General features: G+C 43.1%; 2 protein-coding genes across 4 annotated transcripts in view; both read left to right on the forward strand.

Moving 5' to 3' along the window:
• The window catches only part of LOC137049965 (zinc finger protein 91-like), a 284,608-nt gene that overhangs the window by 157,104 nt on the left and 107,990 nt on the right, over positions 1-19,514 (forward strand). The window lies entirely within an intron of this gene.
• The window catches only part of LOC137049246 (zinc finger protein 658B-like), a 47,614-nt gene that overhangs the window by 16,753 nt on the left and 11,347 nt on the right, over positions 1-19,514 (forward strand). For 2 of the 3 annotated variants that reach the window (XM_067427738.1, XM_067427739.1), the window contains exon 1: positions 10,879-11,037. The exons of the other annotated variant lie outside the window; for it this stretch is intronic. In XM_067427738.1, the coding sequence (XP_067283839.1) occupies positions 10,953-11,037 (85 nt within the window). In that variant the 5' untranslated portion in view covers positions 10,879-10,952. Of the gene's footprint in view, positions 1-10,878; positions 11,038-19,514 lie in introns of those variants that run through there. 3 annotated transcript variants of the gene reach the window in all.

The raw sequence follows: 19,514 nt of genomic DNA on the forward strand, positions 1-19,514 counted from the left end.
GATTACCTACTATTTTCGATTTCCGTGCCTTTCCATTGGACCAATCCTCGGGTGGGCGGGTGCGGCCACGCCCCCATCCCACGGACCGGTTATTCGTCCGATATCCCGCAAAATTTTTGATTCGCTCCCGCTCGGACGCGGAAGGCCGCGGCTCCTCAAGATTTCACGGCGAGACTCCCCGGGGGCCCCCGAAGCGCGACGCTCTAGGGCCTTACCGTGGGACCACCCTTCCCCCGCTCAAAATCATTCAGGGGCCTCTCTTTGCGTGCCATTGAAAGAGCCTTGAGGCAGAGCCTCTGCAGAGTGGCTCGGAACGACTCGCCTCGGAGCCAGGGCCAGGCCGTTTCGGGGTGTCGCTCGGGGGGGCCCGTGAGCCCCAGTGCAAAATACGGGAGCCCTGGGGACTTTGCGGCGAAATCCGTCCCCTCTGTTATTTAATGGAGGTCGTGAATATCGGCGACGAAATGGCTCCGGAAGGGCCGACCGGTCAGGGGGCGGCATTTCCCCTCTCGCCACGATCCCCCGAGTCAGACGGAAACGTCTGGCGGACCCGTGGCCTCTTTCGTGGGTCAAAAGGTCAAAAAAGCGACGTGCGTCCTTCGTCTCAGTTAATTAACGGCCCTCCCGGATGTGTGGCGATAAAACGGCTTGGGAAGGGCCTACCGGCCAGGGGGCGCCATTTTCCTTCTCGGCACGTTCCCCTGAGTTGGACGGGATAGTCGGACTGGCCCGAGGCCTCTTTGCGGGGTCGAAAGGTCAAAAAAAAAAAGAGGCCGCGCGTAAATCCTTCTTCTTTCTTTCTTTCTTTGTTTATTTATTTATATAGCACACATAATACAACAGACGTTGCCCAAGGTGCTTCACAAAATAGTAAGATAAAACACTAAGTTAAAAAGTTTCATACAAACAATCACTACAATATAAAAAAAACACAAATACTTGACGTTACAGCAAGACTACCAACACTAGATCACTTCCATGCAACAGGCCAGGCCGCACTAGACTGATCCCCAAACAACATCTAAAAAATAGGTTTTTAACAATGATTTAAACATACCTAAAGACGTTGCTGATCTGACTGAGTTCTGAAGATCATTCCACAGTTTTGGACCCATTCGAGAGAACGCTCTATCACCTTTACGTTTATAATTTGTTCTTGAAATCACAAGGAGAGTTCGATTTTCCGATCTTAATGACCTAGGCGGGATATATAACGATAATAGCTCAGAAAGGTATGGTGGGGCCAAATTATGTAGTGCTTTATAAACGAGAACAATAATCTTGTAGTGCACCCTATACTCGACTGGTAGCCAATTTAATGATCTCAATAAAGGTGTAATATGATCCATTTTCTTGGCTGACTTAATCAATCTGACTGCAGCTTTTTGTATATTTTGCAAGCGTGCCAGAGCTTTTTTCTCAATCCTCAGTGAACTACAATAATCCATTCTGGAGAAAACAACCGCAGAAATAGCTCTCTCAAAATCTGTCTGAGACAGAAAAGGCTTGGTCTTTGCTAATAGCTTTAAATGAAAAAAAACTAGATTTAACTACCGAATTTATTTGTTTATCCATTTTTAGCTCAGAGTCTAAGATAAAGCCAAGGCTTTTAACCTTGTCAGAAATGGCAACTGCCAAGGGAGTCCCTTTTAATCCCTCTGAAATTAAGTAAGAATTTGGACCGAAAACTATAACTTCGGTTTTCTCCTCGTTCAGTTTTAATAAATTTGCTGCCAACCAGTCTTTCACCTCCTGAAAACAGGTTAATAAGTTACAGAAAGTATTGCAGTTTGACTGTTTAACCGAAAAATAAATCTGTACACCATCCGCGTAACAATGAAAAGATATGTTGTGTTTCCGAAAGATAGAACCCAGAGGTAGCACATACAGAGAAAATAAAATGGGAGCTAAAATTGAGCTTTGGGGAACCCCACACAATAACGGAGACCTCCGGGACATGCTGTCATTTACAGACACCGAAACAGATCTATGAGCAAAATATGATGTAAACCATTTTAAAACATTCCCCTTTAAGCCAACCAAGGATTCCAGACGCTGCAGTAAGATATTTTGATCTCAGTGCTGCGTTTGATATGGTGGATCATGAGTCATCAATACAGAGTTTTCCCCTTTGTCCAAAGTCAAACAAATACCATTAAGCACCTTCACAAGTGCTGTCTCAGTGCTATGCTTCGACTTAAAACCAGATTGAAACACCTCTGTTATGGAGTTTGACCACAGATGATCTTGAAGTTGCTTTAAAACAACTCTTTCTAGCACCTTAGCCAAGAATGACAGGTTTGAAATCGGCCTGAAATTATTTAGGTCGTCCATTGGGAGGTTTGGCCATTTTAATAAAGGCGTCACAACAACATGCTTGAAATCATTCGGGCAAATGCCCTGGCTAAGGCATTTGTTAATTAAGTTCAAGATAGTAAAATCCACAGTATCCACGATCTGCTTGAATAGCCGTGGTGGCATGATGTCATCTCTCGAAGAGGAAGGTTTCAAATGTGCAATAATATCTGCTAGAGCAGACCGAGTCATAGGAGCAAAATCGCTCCACTCCCTTGGGGAAGTCCCTGGTGGCGTAAAGGTAACATCAACCACTGCATGTGGTATATGAGCACGAAGGTTCTCAATCTTCTCTTTGAAAATGTTTTGAAACTCATCGCAGGTGATAGTTAAGGGGTCCGGATGCAAATTTTGAATAGGATTTATAGCCGCATTTATTGTGTCAAATAGTACTTTCGGATTATTAGCATTCTTTAAAATTGTCTCTGAATAAAATTTGCGCTTGGCTTCCTTTGATACCTTCTGAAATGTGACTAAAGATTCTCTGTACAAGTCATAATGCACTTGAATTTTAGATTCAAGTGCATTATGAGTGGCTGCTTCGAGTGGCTCGCGGAATGCGACTCTGTGGGGGCCCCTGGCTCACGTCCCCGAATCGTGAAACGCCAGGACCTCGTGGGCCTTCAGGCCTAACCCTAACCCTATCCCACCAGAGCACTACTCGCGTAAATCAGCGTACGGACGGCTCCCGTTCGAAGACGAAAGGTCGCACCGCCCCGAGTTTCAGGATTCCGACTCTGCTGGGGCCCCCGACGTTTTTCTTCTCGCCACGGCCCCCCGAGTCAGACGGAAAAGTTTGGTGAGCCTTCGGCCTCTGTCAGGGGTCAAAAGGTCAAAAAAGGGAACGAGCACATGTTTTTGGAATATTCTGTGAATATTTTTGCTGATTTTTTTAAAAGGCACTTCCCAAATCCGAGGAATATGAAACTTTGACACGTGGTACACGAGCACCCCACGTACCAGCATTCGACGGCACTAGCGACTAGGGGCCTTTCGGTACGAACAGAAAACACAAAAAAGTCCTTTTCATATTTACGTTGGGGCAGTCAGATAGCGGTCCAACGTATGCTGCCTTTTCTATGCAAATGAAGGAATTTCGCGACATTTTTGGAATGGAAACGCGTCCGGCTTAGTGCACCGAGTGCGGTCGAGGTATTTTTTTTTGTGGAAAAAGTGTGCACAAAAAAGAATACGGGGCCCCTACTCATGCTTTTTTGTGTTTCACCTATGGCTCGAGTCTCAGAAATGCCCTGGGGAAAAACTCTGAATCTCTGGTGTAGGCAAGGCCTCAAGGACCTCTAATGAACGCACCCTCCCCCGAGGTCCTGGGCCCCACGGTTCGGGAGTCACAGGCGGTTAAAGTTTTAGATTGTCGGCCCTATATCTCGTGAACGCAGGGCCCCTGGCCTCGTGTGAGGACTCGTTGGAAAGGTCACGAAGGCCTCTAATGAACGAGCCCTCCGCCGAGTTCCTGGGCCCCGTGGTTCGGGAGTACCGGGCGGTTAAAAATGTTGGATTCTCTGCCTTATTTCTCCCGAATGCAGGGGCCCTGGGCCTCGTGTGAAGTCTCGTTGGAAAGGTCTTGAGGACCTCTAACGAACGAGCCCTCCCCCGAGTTCCTGGGCCCCACGGTTCGGGAGTCACGGGCAGTTAAAGTTTTAGATTCTCTGCCTTATTTCTCCTGAACGCAGGGGCCCCTGGCCTCGTGTGAGGTCTCGTTGGAAAGGTCACGAAGGCCTCTAATGAACGAGCCCTCCGCCGAGTTCCTGGGCCCCGTGGTTCGGGAGTACCGGGCAGTTAAAAATGTTGGATTCTCTGCCTTATTTCTCCCGAACGCAGGTGCCCCGGGCTTCGTGTGAAGTCTTGTTGGAAAGGTCTTGAGGACCTCTAACGAACGAGCCCTCCCCCGAGTTCCTGGGCCCCGCGGTTTGGGAGTCATGGGCAGTTAAAGTTGTAGATTCTCGGCCTTATTTCTGCTGAACGCAGGGGCTTCGTGTGAGGTCTCGAGGGCCTCTAACGAACGAGCACCGTAGAGATTTGCGCTTCAGGGCCCCCCGTCACGGGGCCCCCCCGAGGGCCGGAATCCCGAGTCCCAGGTCGCCACGACCTTTCGTCTCCGAACGGGAGCACCGCGTAAAAATAGCGGGTAATCTGTCAAATAACGGTTCCGTGGGACGGGGGCGTGGCCTGGGAGCGGTCAGGGGGGGTCACCTGATCATTTGACCAATATAGCGGGTAATCGGTCAAATAATGGTTCCGCGGGATGGGGGCGTGGCTTAGGAGCGGTCAGGGGGGTCACCTGATCATTTGACCAATATAGCGGGTAATCGGTCAAATAATGGTTCCGCGGGATGGGGGCGTGGCTTAGGAGCGGTCAGGGGGTCACCTGATCATTGGCCCGGAATAGCGGGTAATCGGGCGAATAACAGGTACGTGGGACGGGGGCGTGGCTTAGGAGCGGTCAGCAAGGTCCGGAACAATGGGGTAATCGAGAAACGTCCGAACCCGAATTATACGAATGGCGTAGAAGCCCCTTGGGACTAATACGGGACTGGGACAGTGTGTTCAGCCACACCCTGGGCGAAGGCGGTATTGCATCTGGGGCCCTCAATCTAGGGAGCGCTCCCGTCCGACCCCCGGCGGGGTCAAGGGCGCCGAACCTGGCCGCTTCGGCAGGCCAGGGAGGGACGGGGGAGCGCATCGGCCACCCCTCAAAAAATTTCCGCTGACCTACATGCAACAACTGCAAACGCGCGTCTGGGAACCCGCTCGCCATTGACCGTCCGGACACTCCCGGCCCGATTCTGAGCTTTCGGGACTACCTAGTCCCGAAAGCTCAAAAAGCCGGGAGTGTCCGACGAAAGGTCGTGGCGACCCGGGACTCGGGATTCCGGCCCTCGGGGCGGAAACAGAAAAGGGTGCACTTCAGAACGAAGAGTCCCAGAGGCTTGTGACTCTGGGGTCCCAGAGGGCCCCTGAAGACCCCGCACCACCCCTAAGGACAAGCCGCTGGGACCTTTTAGGTAGAGAGAGATAGAGGCCCTTTTGTCCATAAGTCCCATATGTATAATTGGGATTATCTCGGAAGGCAAGCCGAGTTTCAGCTCCAAACTACGGGCAGTGGGAGGTCTCTGGGGGCCCATTCTAACCCCACCGTCCCCAGCTCCTGGGCCCTTCGGTTTCCGAGATACGGTCACTTCCGGTCCAGCTTTGAGGGGCCGTTTCTCAGAAACCGTGTGGCCGCCGTGTGGGCGGCAGTGGCTCAGTGGTTCATGTAGGTTGTCTACAAACCAGAAGGTTGGTGGTTCAATCCCCGGTTCCACCTGGCCAAGTGTCGAAGTGTCCATGAGCAAGACACCTAACCCCAGCTGCTCCCGACGAGCTGGATGGCGCCTTACATGGCTGACACCGCCGTCGGTGTATGAATGGGTGAATGTGAGGCAAAAATGTAAAGCGCTTTGGATAAAAGCGCTATATAAATGCAGTCCATTTACCAAACCAAACCGAGTTGGAGCTCAATTTCGGATGCTGGGAGAAGGCCTATGGGCCCTTCCAACCCCACCGTCCCCAGCTCCCGGGGCCCCTGCGTTCGGGAGAAATAAGGCCGACAATCTAAAACTTTAACCGGCCGTGACTCCCGAACCGCGGGGCCCAGGTTCTTGGGGGAGGGCGCGTTCGTTAGAGGCCCTCGAGACCTTTCCAACAAGACCTCACACGAGGCCCGGGGCCCCTGCGTTCAGGAGAAATAAGGCCGACAATCTAAAACTTTAGCCGGCCGTGACTCCCGAACCGCGGGTCCCAGGAACTCGGGGTAGCGCTCGTTCGTTAGAGGTCCTCGAGACCTTTCCAACGAGACCTCACACGAGACCCAGGGCCCCTGCGTTCGGGAGAAATAAGACCGACAATCTAAAATTTTAACCGCCCGTAACTCCCGAACCGCGGGGCCCAGGGCCTCAGGGGAGGGTGCGTTCATTAGAGGCCCTTGAGGCCTTGCCTACACCAGAGATTCAGAGTGTTTCTCCAGGGCATTTCTGAGACTCAAGCTGTAGGTGAAACACAAAAAAGCATGAGCAGGGGCCCCGTATTCTTTTTTGTGCACACTTTTTCCCCAATAAAAACACCTCGACCGCACTCGGCGCACTAAGCCGGACGTGTTTCCGTTACAAAAATGTCCCGAAATTCCTTCATTTGCATAGAAAAGGCAGCGTCCGTTGGACCACTATTTGACTGCCCCAACGTAAATGTGAAAAAGGATGTTTTAGCGTTTTCCGCTCCCGTTCGTACCGAAAGGCCCCGAGTCACTAGTGTCGTCGAATGCTGGTATGTGTGGTGCTTGTGTCAAACGTGTGGTACGTGTGGTACCACGTGTCAAAGTTTCAAATTTCTCGGTTTTTGGGAAGTGCCTTTTAAAAAATCAGCAAAAATATTCACAGAATATTCCAAAAACATGTGCTCGTTCCCTTTTTTGACCTTTGACCCCTGAAAGAGGCCGAAGGCCCACCAAACTTTTCCGTCTGACTCTGGGGACCGCGGCGAGATGAAAAACGCCCCCCCCCCCCGATCGGACCTTCCGAAGCGCTGTCCGCGAAACCGCTATGGCAAACGTATTGGCAAAATAGCCGAGTTGGATTTTGCTACAGGGGTCCCGCGGGCCCCAGATTTCGCACTGTGGCTCCTGGGGGCCCCCCAAGCAACATACTACAACGCCTGGCTCTAGAGCGGAGCGGGACTAAATTGACCCTTTAACTCTGTTTTCTTACAAGGTCCTCTCATTCTCTTGTGACTTCAGAGGCTTTTGAAAGATTTTTAGTTGCGAAGGGCCAGCTTTTTCCCAGGAGGACCTAGCTTTTCACGCTTCAGGGCCTGTGAGTCGGGGGCCCTGGCAGAGTCGGAATCCTGAAATTTGGGGCGGCGCGACCTTTCGTCTCCGAACGGGACGAAACGTTTTATCGCCACGCGTCCGGGAGGGCCGTTAATTAACTGAGGCGAAGAACGCGCGTCGCTTTTTTGACCTTTTGACCCACGAAAGAGGCCAGGGGTCCACCGAACGTTTCCGTCTGACTCGGGGGATCGTGACGAGAGGGGAAATGGCGCCCCCTGGCCGGTCGGCCCTTCCGAAGCCGTTTCGTCACCGATATTCACGACCTCCATTAAATAACTGAGGGGACGGATTTCGCCGCAAAGTCCCCAGGGCTCCCATATTTTGCACGGGGGCTCACGGGGCCCCCCCGAGGGACATGCTGAAACGGCCGGGCCCTGGCGCCGAGGCGAGTCGTTCCGGTCCGGCTCTTCCTCAAAGCTCTGCCTCGAGGCTCTCTCAATGGCACACAAACAGAGGCCTCTGAATGATTTTGAACGGGGGAGGGGCGGTTCCACGCGAAGGCCCTAGAGCTTCGCCCTTCGGGGACCTGCGCCGGGGGCCCCTTGGGAGTCTTGACGCGAAATCTCGAGACGCCCCGCCCCTCCCTCCCTGAACGGGGGCCGTCCCGAGCCGCATTTACGGCCATACCGGGCCAGAGGGATCGCAGCCTCTTTTTTCACCTTTTGACCCCCGGAAGTGTCCGGGGGCCCGACGGACGTTCCCGCCCGACTCGGATGATCGTGGCGAGAGGGGAAATGGCGCCCCCTGGCCGGTCGGCCCTTCCGAAGCCGTTTCGTCGCCGATATTCACGACCCCCATAACAGGGGGGCCGGATTTCGCAGCAAAGTCCCCGGGTCCCGCGGATTTTGCACGCCGACTCACGGTGCCCCCCCGAGCGACACCCCGAAACGGCCTGGCGCAGAGGCGAGTCGTTCCGAGCCACTCTGCCGAGGCTCTGCCTCAAGGCTCTTTCAGAATTTGACCATCTGCTTTCAAATACTCGTCTTCTGCTATCAATGGGGTAGTAATGTCCTGAAATTCACAAAGGATCTCTCCTAATAAGCTGTTACCTAACCACTCAATTTTCTTCACTTATTTATGCCGTTTGCACAAGTCCATTGTAAAAGAAAAGAAGAAAAAAAAATATAGAAAAAAAATAAAGACAAATATTCAGAACAGTTTGGACTGAAACAAGATTGTCCCATGTTGGGCGGCAAATTTTTCTCTCTATTCTTGGACATAACCCATTCGCTGGATTTAACATCAGAAAGGAAAAGGAGAAAAATATCTACTTGGGTCTGGGCTCACCAAATACAGCTAAATTCTATTTATACTAATATTTTAAGTCTCGGGTTCGGGGTCTCACACCATGCACCGAATAGTGTCTAATGTGTCTGCACTTGTATGAGATTAGTAGTTTTCACTACAACCTAAATAATAATACATAAAAAAATTAAACAAAGTTTGAGTAAATACCGTGAAGAGATTAGATAAAGAAAAATTGAAGTGAATGAAGGAAACAAATCAATTTACTGAACGGTAACTGTATTGCCTTGAATTTAATGTTTCTTTTTCTTCTTTCACTTAGTTCCAGGTTCAATATGCAGTTAGCACTTATTTTGCACAAATCAGGAGAATATAAATTTCCCCCTTTTGAATCACAATTGAACAGCAGCTAATTTGTTCAGCAATGACAAAAAAAACAAAAACAACAACAACAAATGTGTACAGCAGTCCTGAAGGAAATATGAGTGGATGTGGCTCAGTTCAGTTTATGTGGATATGTGTGCACACCTACAGTAATTGCAGGAATGGATGAGAAAAAAGCTTTGCTTCCTTAAAACTTAATCCTCCTTAAATCAAAGTCCTGGGATGACGCAATCTCTCCATAGTGAAATCCAGCGCGGATCTCTCACTGTGCACATCCGACACGATCCCCAAACGCTGAGACAGTCCAACCACTAATGCAATAAAACATTATGGGTGGGTTACACTTTCACACATGATTTAAGTTTAGAATACATAGATTTCAATACCTCAAAAACTTTTCCTCCAATGCCATTCTTAATGAGTGAAATACAGAAGACTGGACGCTATCAAAAGCTTTGGAGAAATCACAAAATACTTGTTTGTTGAGTTTGTGGCACTATATTATAAAATTATATAGACAAAATTTATCGACAAACCTTTACTGGCTTTGATTAAACTTAATAAACTAAATAAGTTAAAAAAAATAAGTTTAAACAAATTAAAAGTTCTCTGCCCCTTTTATAAATGATTTCTGGACACAAACATTTGTGTTTAGCATTGATTGAATCTCACATATTAGATGTGGTTCAAACTCTTTGTTTGGTAGTTATTTTTGGCACATCACTGACCAACACGCATTTAAATATGTATTGAAGAATTAAACTGTGTTTTATTGTTTGTATGTGAATGTCTCTACTCATCTGTGACTTGAGCATGAGATCAGGACTTTTATTTTGTAGTGGAGATGTGACGTCATAAGGCTGCGCCGCGCTCCTGCATCTGTTGTGATTCTGCTGAAGAAAGGTTTGTTTTAAGCTTTTAAAGTGTTTAAATCAATAAAAACTGTTCAGGCAATGTTATAGTTTCAACAAGAACAGTTAAATGAATGTTTGATTATCGAACATTACATTTGAATGCGTTTTCTAACGTTAATGAACTTTATTTTTCATTCACACGGGTAACAGAAAAGATGCGTCTCATTTCTCTCTATATATCATGAATCAGTTTATCATAAACTTGGAGAGTAAATTATCACATATATCACAATAATCACTGACACAGTAGCACTCAGAGATGATAATAATAGCAGAAACATTAAAAATATATAATTACATGTGATTACGAGTTTGATCAGCTTTTAGCCATTCCTTTAGTGTCTATTTAAATGTTGAGTAATTTGTACTATCCGTTAATTGAGTTAGTAGAGTATTCCAGTAATGAATGGCTTTAACTGATAAGACTGATCACCCAAATGTTGTCCATCTAAACTGTTCAACACAGTCTCCTCTAGTAATTGCTCTCGTTGTTCGACATTATTTTCTTATAATGTAAACAAAATGTTTAGTACTATCAAAACTCAATAGGTTATGTATTTGAACAGTATTGTAATGATGGTAATTATTAGAAATATTTGTAGTGTCTGTTTGTAAAGAGAGTCGATTGATTTTAAAGTTGTTGTGTTTGCTTGTGACCAGATAGTAAAGCATGAGCAAAAATCATCGAGTGCATAAATAGTTTTGCTGTCTTTGTTGTTAAATATGGTCTTATATGCCTAAAGTTAGCCAAATTAAATGTAATAAAGTTAAATGTGTAAATGTTACAAGAACAGCAAACACAAGTAATGAAAACTTCTGTAAAGCAACTGCTAATGTTCTCACAGAAGTGTAATCTATTAAATGTAATCTACAGATGAATACATTTATCATAACATGTCTAAATATGAACCTACTATATAAATTGTGTTCTTTTATAAATTTGTAGTTTTTAGAGAGTTTGTTGTTGTCGAATCAGGTCATTTAAGGCCATTAACTCTCACTCTGACTGACTCTCTTACCAGTGACTGAACTACTGATTTAGTTTGGATGTGTTTTTTATTTCTGTGATTATTCTTATCTCAAAGATGGCGTTTATTAAAGAGGAGAGTGAAGACGTGAAGATTGAAGAAACATTGAGAGTCAAACATGAAGAAACTGAGGACCAAACAAAGATGGCGTTTATTAAAGAGGAGAGTGAAGACGTGAAGATTGAAGAAACATTGAGAGTCAAACATGAAGAAACTGAGGAACAAACAGGTTGGTTTCATTCTCAAAGCTGAACTCAGTCATTTGATCAAATGTCAATTTTTCAATTTCAAATTAGCTGTGCATCACAATGTTGCCAAATCATTAACATATTATGTATAAATAATTGTGTGTGTAATATGTAAGCGATAATGTCCACCCAGCCGGTTGTTATCGCAGAATAAACCCCTTCAGAGTGATCAGGACCCCGAGGCGAAGCGGAGCGTCACTCTGAAGGGGTTTATTCTGCGATAACAACCGGCTGGGTCGACATTATCCCGCTTATTACACGCCTACTAGTCTCAAATAAATTACACACTAAATATTGTCTTGAGATTAAATATTTTATTAGCTCTTATGCAAAGCTTCCGCGAAGGAAAACAGTTCCAACCTGCTTTAAGCCTTTATCTATTGCTGCTAAATGTTGAAAATGAATGCTGAAAGGGTTAGTTCACCCAAAAATGAAACCAAGCCTATGATTTACTCACCCTCAGGTCATTATAGGTGTTTATGACATTCTTCTGTCAGACAAATACAATCAGAGTTAGATTTAAAAGAGTTAAAAAGTTAAACAAGTCAGAATCAAGTATTTCACAGAGCAGTGTAATTAAAAAAAAAAAAAAAAAAAAAAAAAAAAAAATAAAAAAATAAAAATATATATATATATATATATATATATATATATATATATATATATATATATATATACATACATACATACATATATATTAGGGCTGGGCAAGTTAATGCATTATTATCACGTTAACGCATTAATTAATTAACGCAGACAATTATTTTATCGCGCATTAACGAAGTTATTTATTATTATATTGGAAGCCCAATGCTCACTGCCTCTGAATACACACACAGACAAACAATTGGTCAGGAGAATACAGCGCTGTCTGTAGCTTAAGCCAAGGGCTGACATTCTTTGTCTGGGACAAATAAAATATTAAATAACCAGAAACGCGAGAATGATTCAGATTTTTTTTTGTGTTGTGTATCTCTGCCTCTGGTACGTTAAGAAGTCGCGTTGAGGCTCGCGCTGCCTGAACAAATGAGCAGCGATATAAACTCACAGAAGAAACATACTGGGGTAATGATATTTATGATTTATGATATTGTTAGTAAGTCGACTTTGTAATCGTGAATTGTGTAGCACGAATGTTGTAGCCTAGTTCAATAAACAAGTAGCCTAATTAATATTAAGTTACTTAAATTTTAGATCCAAACTACATTTTTGTTCCATTTCACCCATGATTTCACAGATGAAAAATAGTTCCAGAGGAAAGCAGCACTCAGCGCAGTGTTTTGTTACTGAATGATTCAGCGTTTTGAATGAATCATTTGAATGAACGACTCAATGACTCACTCATGAAGACGATCCCTTGCTGCCCCCTATTGGCGGTTATGTTTAAAAGTATGATTGCATGTTTTATTGAGAACATCAATCTTATAACATTAATTACTGCAGCTGTATTTTTTGCAGTTTAAATTATTTAATTTGATTGGTAACAGCCTATAGGGTCTTTACTATTATAACTGAATTTATTAATCAAATGGAAGAATTTAACATGAAAGATGATGCATAAATTTAATACGATTTTAAAAAATGACCTTCATGACCATCATGCTTCAGTCGTGTCGCAAAAGTGGATCTCCACGGTCACTGCTGTCACAGGACATCACGAAATCAACAAGAAGTGTGTTTTTGACGGAGCGGTCCCAACGATAAAGGTTCACGGTCGTGTGCTTTGGAAGCAGGCGGTGAGTAAAACTGCTTCAAATGTCTGTGCTGTTGGCTATCGTCGCGTAAGTAAACATCAGTAAACAACACGATCGTGTATAATGTTAGTTAAATGGAGCATGTGATCTATGGTATATATTTGTTTAAAGTGTTTGCAAACCATATGTTATAGCACTTTTGTTAATACAGCAGCACTTTTGTATTCATTATTGAATTTGCGCATACTGCGATTAATCGCAATTAAACATTTTAATCGTTGCCCAGCACTAATATATATATATATATATACACACAGTCAGGAAAATAAGTATTTGAACACCCTGATATTTTGAGAGTTCTCCCACTTAGAAATCATGGAGGGGTCTGAAATTGTCATCGTAGGAGCATGTCCACTGTGAGAGACATAATCTAAAAAAAAAGTCCAGAAATCATAATGTATGATTTTTTTAAAACTATTTATTTGTATGATACAGCTGCAAATAAGCATTTGACCACCTGAGAAATCAATGTTAATATTTGGTACAGTAGCCTTTGTTTGCAATTACAGAGGTCAAACATTTCCTGTAGTTTTTCACCTGGTTTGCACACACTGCAGGAGAGATTCATATTTGATATTTTTACCTTTTATAAAGGACATTTCCCCCTAATCTTATTAAATATAGGCTATGCTTCAGCTTTCCCTTTATATTCTTACATTTGATCAATAAATTAAATTAGAATAAGATACTATTTGGGTTGTTACCAATCAAATTAAATAATTAACACTGAAAAATTACAACTGCATTAAATAATGTTATGAGATTGTTTTAACTTAAAAAAAGTTAACTAAACCACCAGTAGGTGGCGGCAGGTGAGTACTAATGAGAGAGTCATTGAATCGATTCATTCAAACGGCTGATTCGCTCATGAATGAGGCAGTCGTTTATGAATAGGGCATTGAATCTTTGATTCAACAGATTCATTCAAACACTGAATCATTCAGTAACGCACTGTTGCTGTTCTATACGTTATGGTTCTGATGTGGAAATATGAAATGATCTTGGAAATATTTTCGCTGCTGAAATAAATAATAAAGCAGTCAATAAAATGTAAGTCACTTGATGTTAATTACTTGTTTATGGAAAGGTCATATGAAATCAGTGTCACATTTTCTGTCGTGATGGTATTCAGGAAAACAACACTCTTGATCGTGTCATGTGAGATTTTTCAAAACTGTTTTAAAATATAAAAACTTCACATTTAGAATTTTTACTGCAGTTTGTTTCTTTGTGTGCGCTGGGCTGATCTGTTTCCATTTCTCCTCGAGAGGCTGCGCGAGCCTCAACCGCACAACCGTCAGTTCATTAGTCTTATTATCCGGACAAGCCTTAATCGAGCCTTAAAACTGATCAGAAAATGTAGCGAAACGTTGTAGAGATGTAGTGGAGTAGAAAGTATAATAATTGCTCCAAAATCTAACGAAGTAATGCACTCTTTATTCTACTTAAGTAAAGTACAGATATGTGTAAAATGTACTTAAGTAAAGTAGCAAAGTATTTGTCCATTCCATATATATATATATATATATATATATATATATATATATATATATATATATATATATATATATATATATATATATATATATATATATATATATAATACAGGTCCTTCTCAAACAATTAGCATATTGTGATAAAGTTCATTATTTTCCATAATATAATGATAAAAATTAAACTTTCATATATTTATAGATTCATTGCACACCAACTGAAATATTTCAGGTCTTTTATTGTTTTAATATTAGGTTAGTAGCTCCTTTAGAGAAACTTTTCATGATATGCTAATTTTTTGAGATAGGAATTTTGGGTTTTCATGAGCTGTATGCCAAAATCATCAGTATTAAAACAATAAAAGATATATAGCATAGTGAATAAGTCAATCAAATCCATCTAAAGAAGTGATTAAATGAAGCAGGTCTCTCTAGAGTTAACTGTCTCTAATATTGTGAATGGCTAACACATATTGTGCCCTGAGGCTTTGCTCGCATCTTCTCCAAGCATGAAGGACATTTTCTCAGTATCAGTGAATGATGGAGTTTCAAATCTGAAATCTGCCAGAAATGTTTCTCTTACATTGTGATATTTAGTACAGATGAGTAGAAAGTGTTTGCTGTAGATCACAGTGTCTGCAGATCCTCTGCTCTCTCTCTGTCCATGTTTGTCTAGGTCTTCCTCTCTCTATATCTAGATTCTAGATCATGGTCACTCAATCTGTATTTAGACAGGATTAGTCTTTCTTTTAGGGATGCACCGATCATGATTTTACATGGGCGATTCCGATACCGATTTTTTTCAAGCAAAGTGGCCGATTCCGGTACCGATTTCCGATTTTATTTTAAGCAACAAACAATAAAGAAAGAAAGCATATATGAACAAGATGTTTATTTGTTATTTAATAGGCCAATTTGGCTTTTGGCCAATGAAAATGCAGTGTGCAATCTGAAATTAATAGGAAATTAAATTAGGTTGAACCTATTTTAAAAATTAACATTACCTATTAACTTTAACATATGCCCATTCTGCAATCCAAACAACACAATCAACACACATTGAACAATCCAAACAAAGAATTAACTTAAATCAGCATTTGTTTTTAAATTCAGTTTAAAGGGGAAAAAAGTCTTTACCAGTTAAATTAAAATAAATAATTAAATTAAATAATTTTAAAAAGTTTATAATTGTTCCAAAAATGTTAAATCAAATAATGTTTAGTGCAACGAAAAAACAAGGAAAACAAAGATGCTACAGCAAATTAATTCGATGTAATTAAGGTAAGGTAAAATAAAAAATAAAATAAAAATGATCATCCTTAACTGATAGTATTTCACTTCAAAAGTGCATGGATGTTCTTTTTTACAAACAGAAGCATTTCGGCTCTCACAAGTTAGTCTGTTTTGTTTCTCTTCCAACACGTGAGAAGCTGAGCTGAACAAGTGCTCACTATCTATCTACGCTTGTGCACGGTGCAGAGAGGAGCAACTTCAGCGAGTGCAGGAAAGCGGCTCTTACCGTATTTGTGTGCCAGTAAACCAACGGCTGTTGCTTCTTGGTATCTGTGCTTCAGACAGGTAGCTCTGCATTTCCAGTCGTGATCGCATATTGCAAAATACTTCCACACAAGTGACGTTCGCGAATGATTGTATTTGTAATATAAGCGTATGTGGATTGCGCAAGTGGGCACACTTCCGGAAAAATCGGCGGAAAGAAAAAAAACCCCCGCCGGTTGCCGGTCGCGCGCTAGAAGCAAAAACCGGCCGGTTCCAATTTTGGGCCGGTCAACCGGTGCATCCCTACTTTCTTTCAGTTGTTTAATAACTAGATAATTGGCCAGTTTTGTGATTCATCTTGAGTGTCTTCGATTTTGTCAATTTCTTTAATAATAGTTTTGGGTTGTAGCTGTGGTCTATCTGGAGTTTAGTTTGATGGACTAGTTGAAGAGCTAGAGGAGTCAGAGGATGAGACTCTGCTGAGGTTTCATTAGTGAGGAGGGATTTATATCTGACTCATTCAGAATCAGACTGATGTAGTTGATGCCAGAACTTGAATACATCTCTTCTAGATCTCAATGTTAAGCAGGTACAGGCCTAATTCAGCCCTGTAGGCGGCGTTGGTCGTGCTTCTGTTTCCAATTGTAGATTCTCTACTGAAGTTTTATCTAAGTTTTTAAAATTCAGTACTGATCCCAAATTTCATATCACAGCAGGCGATGTACAGCAGATATCTGACCTCTGTGTGGTGTAGAGTGAGGTCGGGGACAGTAGAGCGCTCCAGCACTGATGCTGGAATGTAGATGTTGAATAGAGTCTGACTGCAGCCCTGCCGGAAAAATGCGGTTCTTGCCGTTGCATAGCTCTGGTGTTGTTATGGAGCTCCTGCAGCTCTGGTGTTGTGATGGAGGTCCTGTGGCTGGTCCTGTGGTCAGGCTGGACTCTGCTGGAGAACGGAGGGTTCTTGCCGTTGTGTAGTTCTGGTGTTGTGATGGAGGTCCTGTGGTCAGTCTGAACTCTGCTGGAGGACGGAGGGTTATTGCCGTTGCGTAGCTCTGGTGTTGTGATGGAGGTCCTGTGGTCAGTCTGGACTCTGCTGGAGGACGGAGGGTTCTTGCCGTTGTGTAGCTCTGGTGTTGTGATGGAGGTCCTGTGGTCAGTCTGAACTCTGCTGGAGAACGGAGGGTTCTTGCCGTTGCGTAGCTCTGGTGTGCTGATGGAGGTCCTGTGTTCAGTCTGGACTCTGCTGGAGGACGGAGGGTTCTTGCCGTTGTGTAGCTCTGGTGTTGTAATGGAGGTCCTGTGGTCAGTCTGAACTCTGCTGGAGAACGGAGGGTTCTTGCCGTTGCGTAGCTCTGGTGTTGTGATGGAGGTCCTGTGGTCAGTCTGGACTCTGCTAGAGGATGAAGGGTTCTTGCCGTTGTGTTGCTCTGGTGTTGTGATGGAGGTCCTGTGGTCAGTCTGGACTCTGCTGGAGAACGGAGGGTTCTTGCCGTTGTGTTGCTCTGGTGTTGTGATGGAGGTCCTGTGGTCGGTCTGAACTCTGCTGGAGGACGGAGGGTTCTTGCTGTTGTGTAGCTCTGGTGTTGTGATGGAGGTCCTGTGGCCGGTCTGGACTCTGCTGGGGGACGGAGGGTTCTTGGTTCTTTAGTTTGATGTCCCTTCTCTGTGTCACTGCAGATATTCAATTTCTTGTCTTAAATTATTTGTTGGGTGTCAGCTGTTTCATGGTGTTGTCTTTCAGGATGGACCGTATCAGTGGGGCATTTTTCAGTGTAGAAGAGCAGGTTGGTCATGACACAGTGGTGTTGTTCAGCAAACAGTGTTTCAGGCCTTTGATTCATCCTGTAATTATCTTCTTTTGAACTTCAAAAACCTGCCCTAATTCAACAAGAAAGGTGGATTCTGAAAACCACTGCCACTTCACAAAAAAATGTGTTTTTAGTGATTCATCATGGGTGTCTTAGATTTTTGTCGATTTCTTTAATAATAGTTCTGTGGTTGTAGCTGTGGTCTGTCAGGGGTTGAGTTTGATGGACTAGTTGAAGAGCGAGTGTGTTTAGAGGATGAGAGGCTGCTAAATGTCAATAAAGAGCTATTGCGAAATGACGGCGATTTCATTAACCGCTGTTATGCGTCTAAAATGTGTTTTCCCCCCCTGATAAGTCATTCCAAAATGTATGCAATGTATGTTGGTAAGTTTGTGTATATCCCAGCACCACAATAGCCACTATTTTAGGCGTTATCCACGCATTCATTCAAATTAAAAGAACTAAATGTTTGAATTTGCATGGTGGTAACTTTTTTGTTATTTTGGCTTGGAATTTCTTTTGTTAGAAATATGAACTGAATTTAGAAATGTTTTAAAAGTTAAAAACTTTGCGTTGAATAAACAAAATATTTTTTTGAAATGAAGACAGCATTTAAAATGAGTGCATTCAAAATAATCTGTTCTCTGAATCAACGACCTTTGTGAGTATACACAAATTACTTGACTTGAACATATCTGTGTGGCTAAAATGTCTATTTGTATTGTGAGTTATATCCACTGCCATAAAGGACAGTGTCCATCAGAATGCACAGTCGAGTTTGTCTGCCATGAGTTAAAGAAAACGTATAGCCTATTTAATTAGGTTTTGTTTCAATATTAGGCTATAATTAGGGCTGGGACAACGCGTCGATGTCATCGATGACGTCGACGCAAAAAATACGTTGACGCAAAATATGCGCGTCGATTCGTCAGACCCAAAATAAAGATGGTGGCGCCGGAGAGTAGTAGCAACCATCGATATACATAATAAAGTATATTATGTAATTAAGTATATAATTTATTATGTATATCTATGGTAGCAACACGAGTGGCTCCTCAGACTTTCAGAAGTGCAAGGCTTGCGGGTTGGCGCGCGGCGCGCACGGAGCAAGCGCTCTTATACACAGGTGCGCATGCACGCGTTTTGTTGTCACGGCTACATAAACAAATTTCTGCACACAGGAAGACAGATGTTTAAATTAAGTTACGGTACCGACATCCAGTTATGGTGTCCCGCCTTTGTTTTACTGTCTATTAGAGTCTGCCGCGTTTAAGTTACGGTGTAGCCTGTGTACTGTCATACATGTTTTCATAATGCAGAATATTCACTCAGCGCGCTGTCAGGCAGTTTGGGGCTGCCCACTGCACGAGTGTGTGTACTCGAATGCCGTGACATCGTGAGCTCACGCATACAATCAGTAGTAACAGTTCGCAATTATATCCATATATCCTTGCTTTTCTTGTAAACCCGATAAAATCCATGGCAATGAATGTCATCGGGGATGTTTAATCCACAAGCATTCTGAGAATTATTCCTACTTGTCGTTCACATCAATCTAAAAGTTGTCCTTTTAGGCTATAGGCGATTTTCATTCAAAGATGTAAAAGTAATTAAGCTATGTAGCCTATTGTATCAATTTTTTGCTAGATAAAAACATTAAAAACATATTGCAATAAATAATTTCTCTGTTTAGCGTATGAATGGGCAATCTGATCCAGTCAGCGCTGTCATTAGAGTGTGATAGCCAAACTTAACCCTTGATTAACCAGCGGCACTATTTGCTATTTATCTTATTACAATCACATGCATTTTTACATGATTTGTTATTTGTTCTATTTTTTATATCTTTGCATTATATATGCAAATGTTTAATCATTAGAAATAATTTTTATCTTGTTCATAT

The sequence above is a fragment of the Pseudorasbora parva genome, chromosome 20 (assembly GCF_024679245.1).
Source record: "Pseudorasbora parva isolate DD20220531a chromosome 20, ASM2467924v1, whole genome shotgun sequence".
NCBI classification, from domain to species: domain Eukaryota; kingdom Metazoa; phylum Chordata; class Actinopteri; order Cypriniformes; family Gobionidae; genus Pseudorasbora; species Pseudorasbora parva.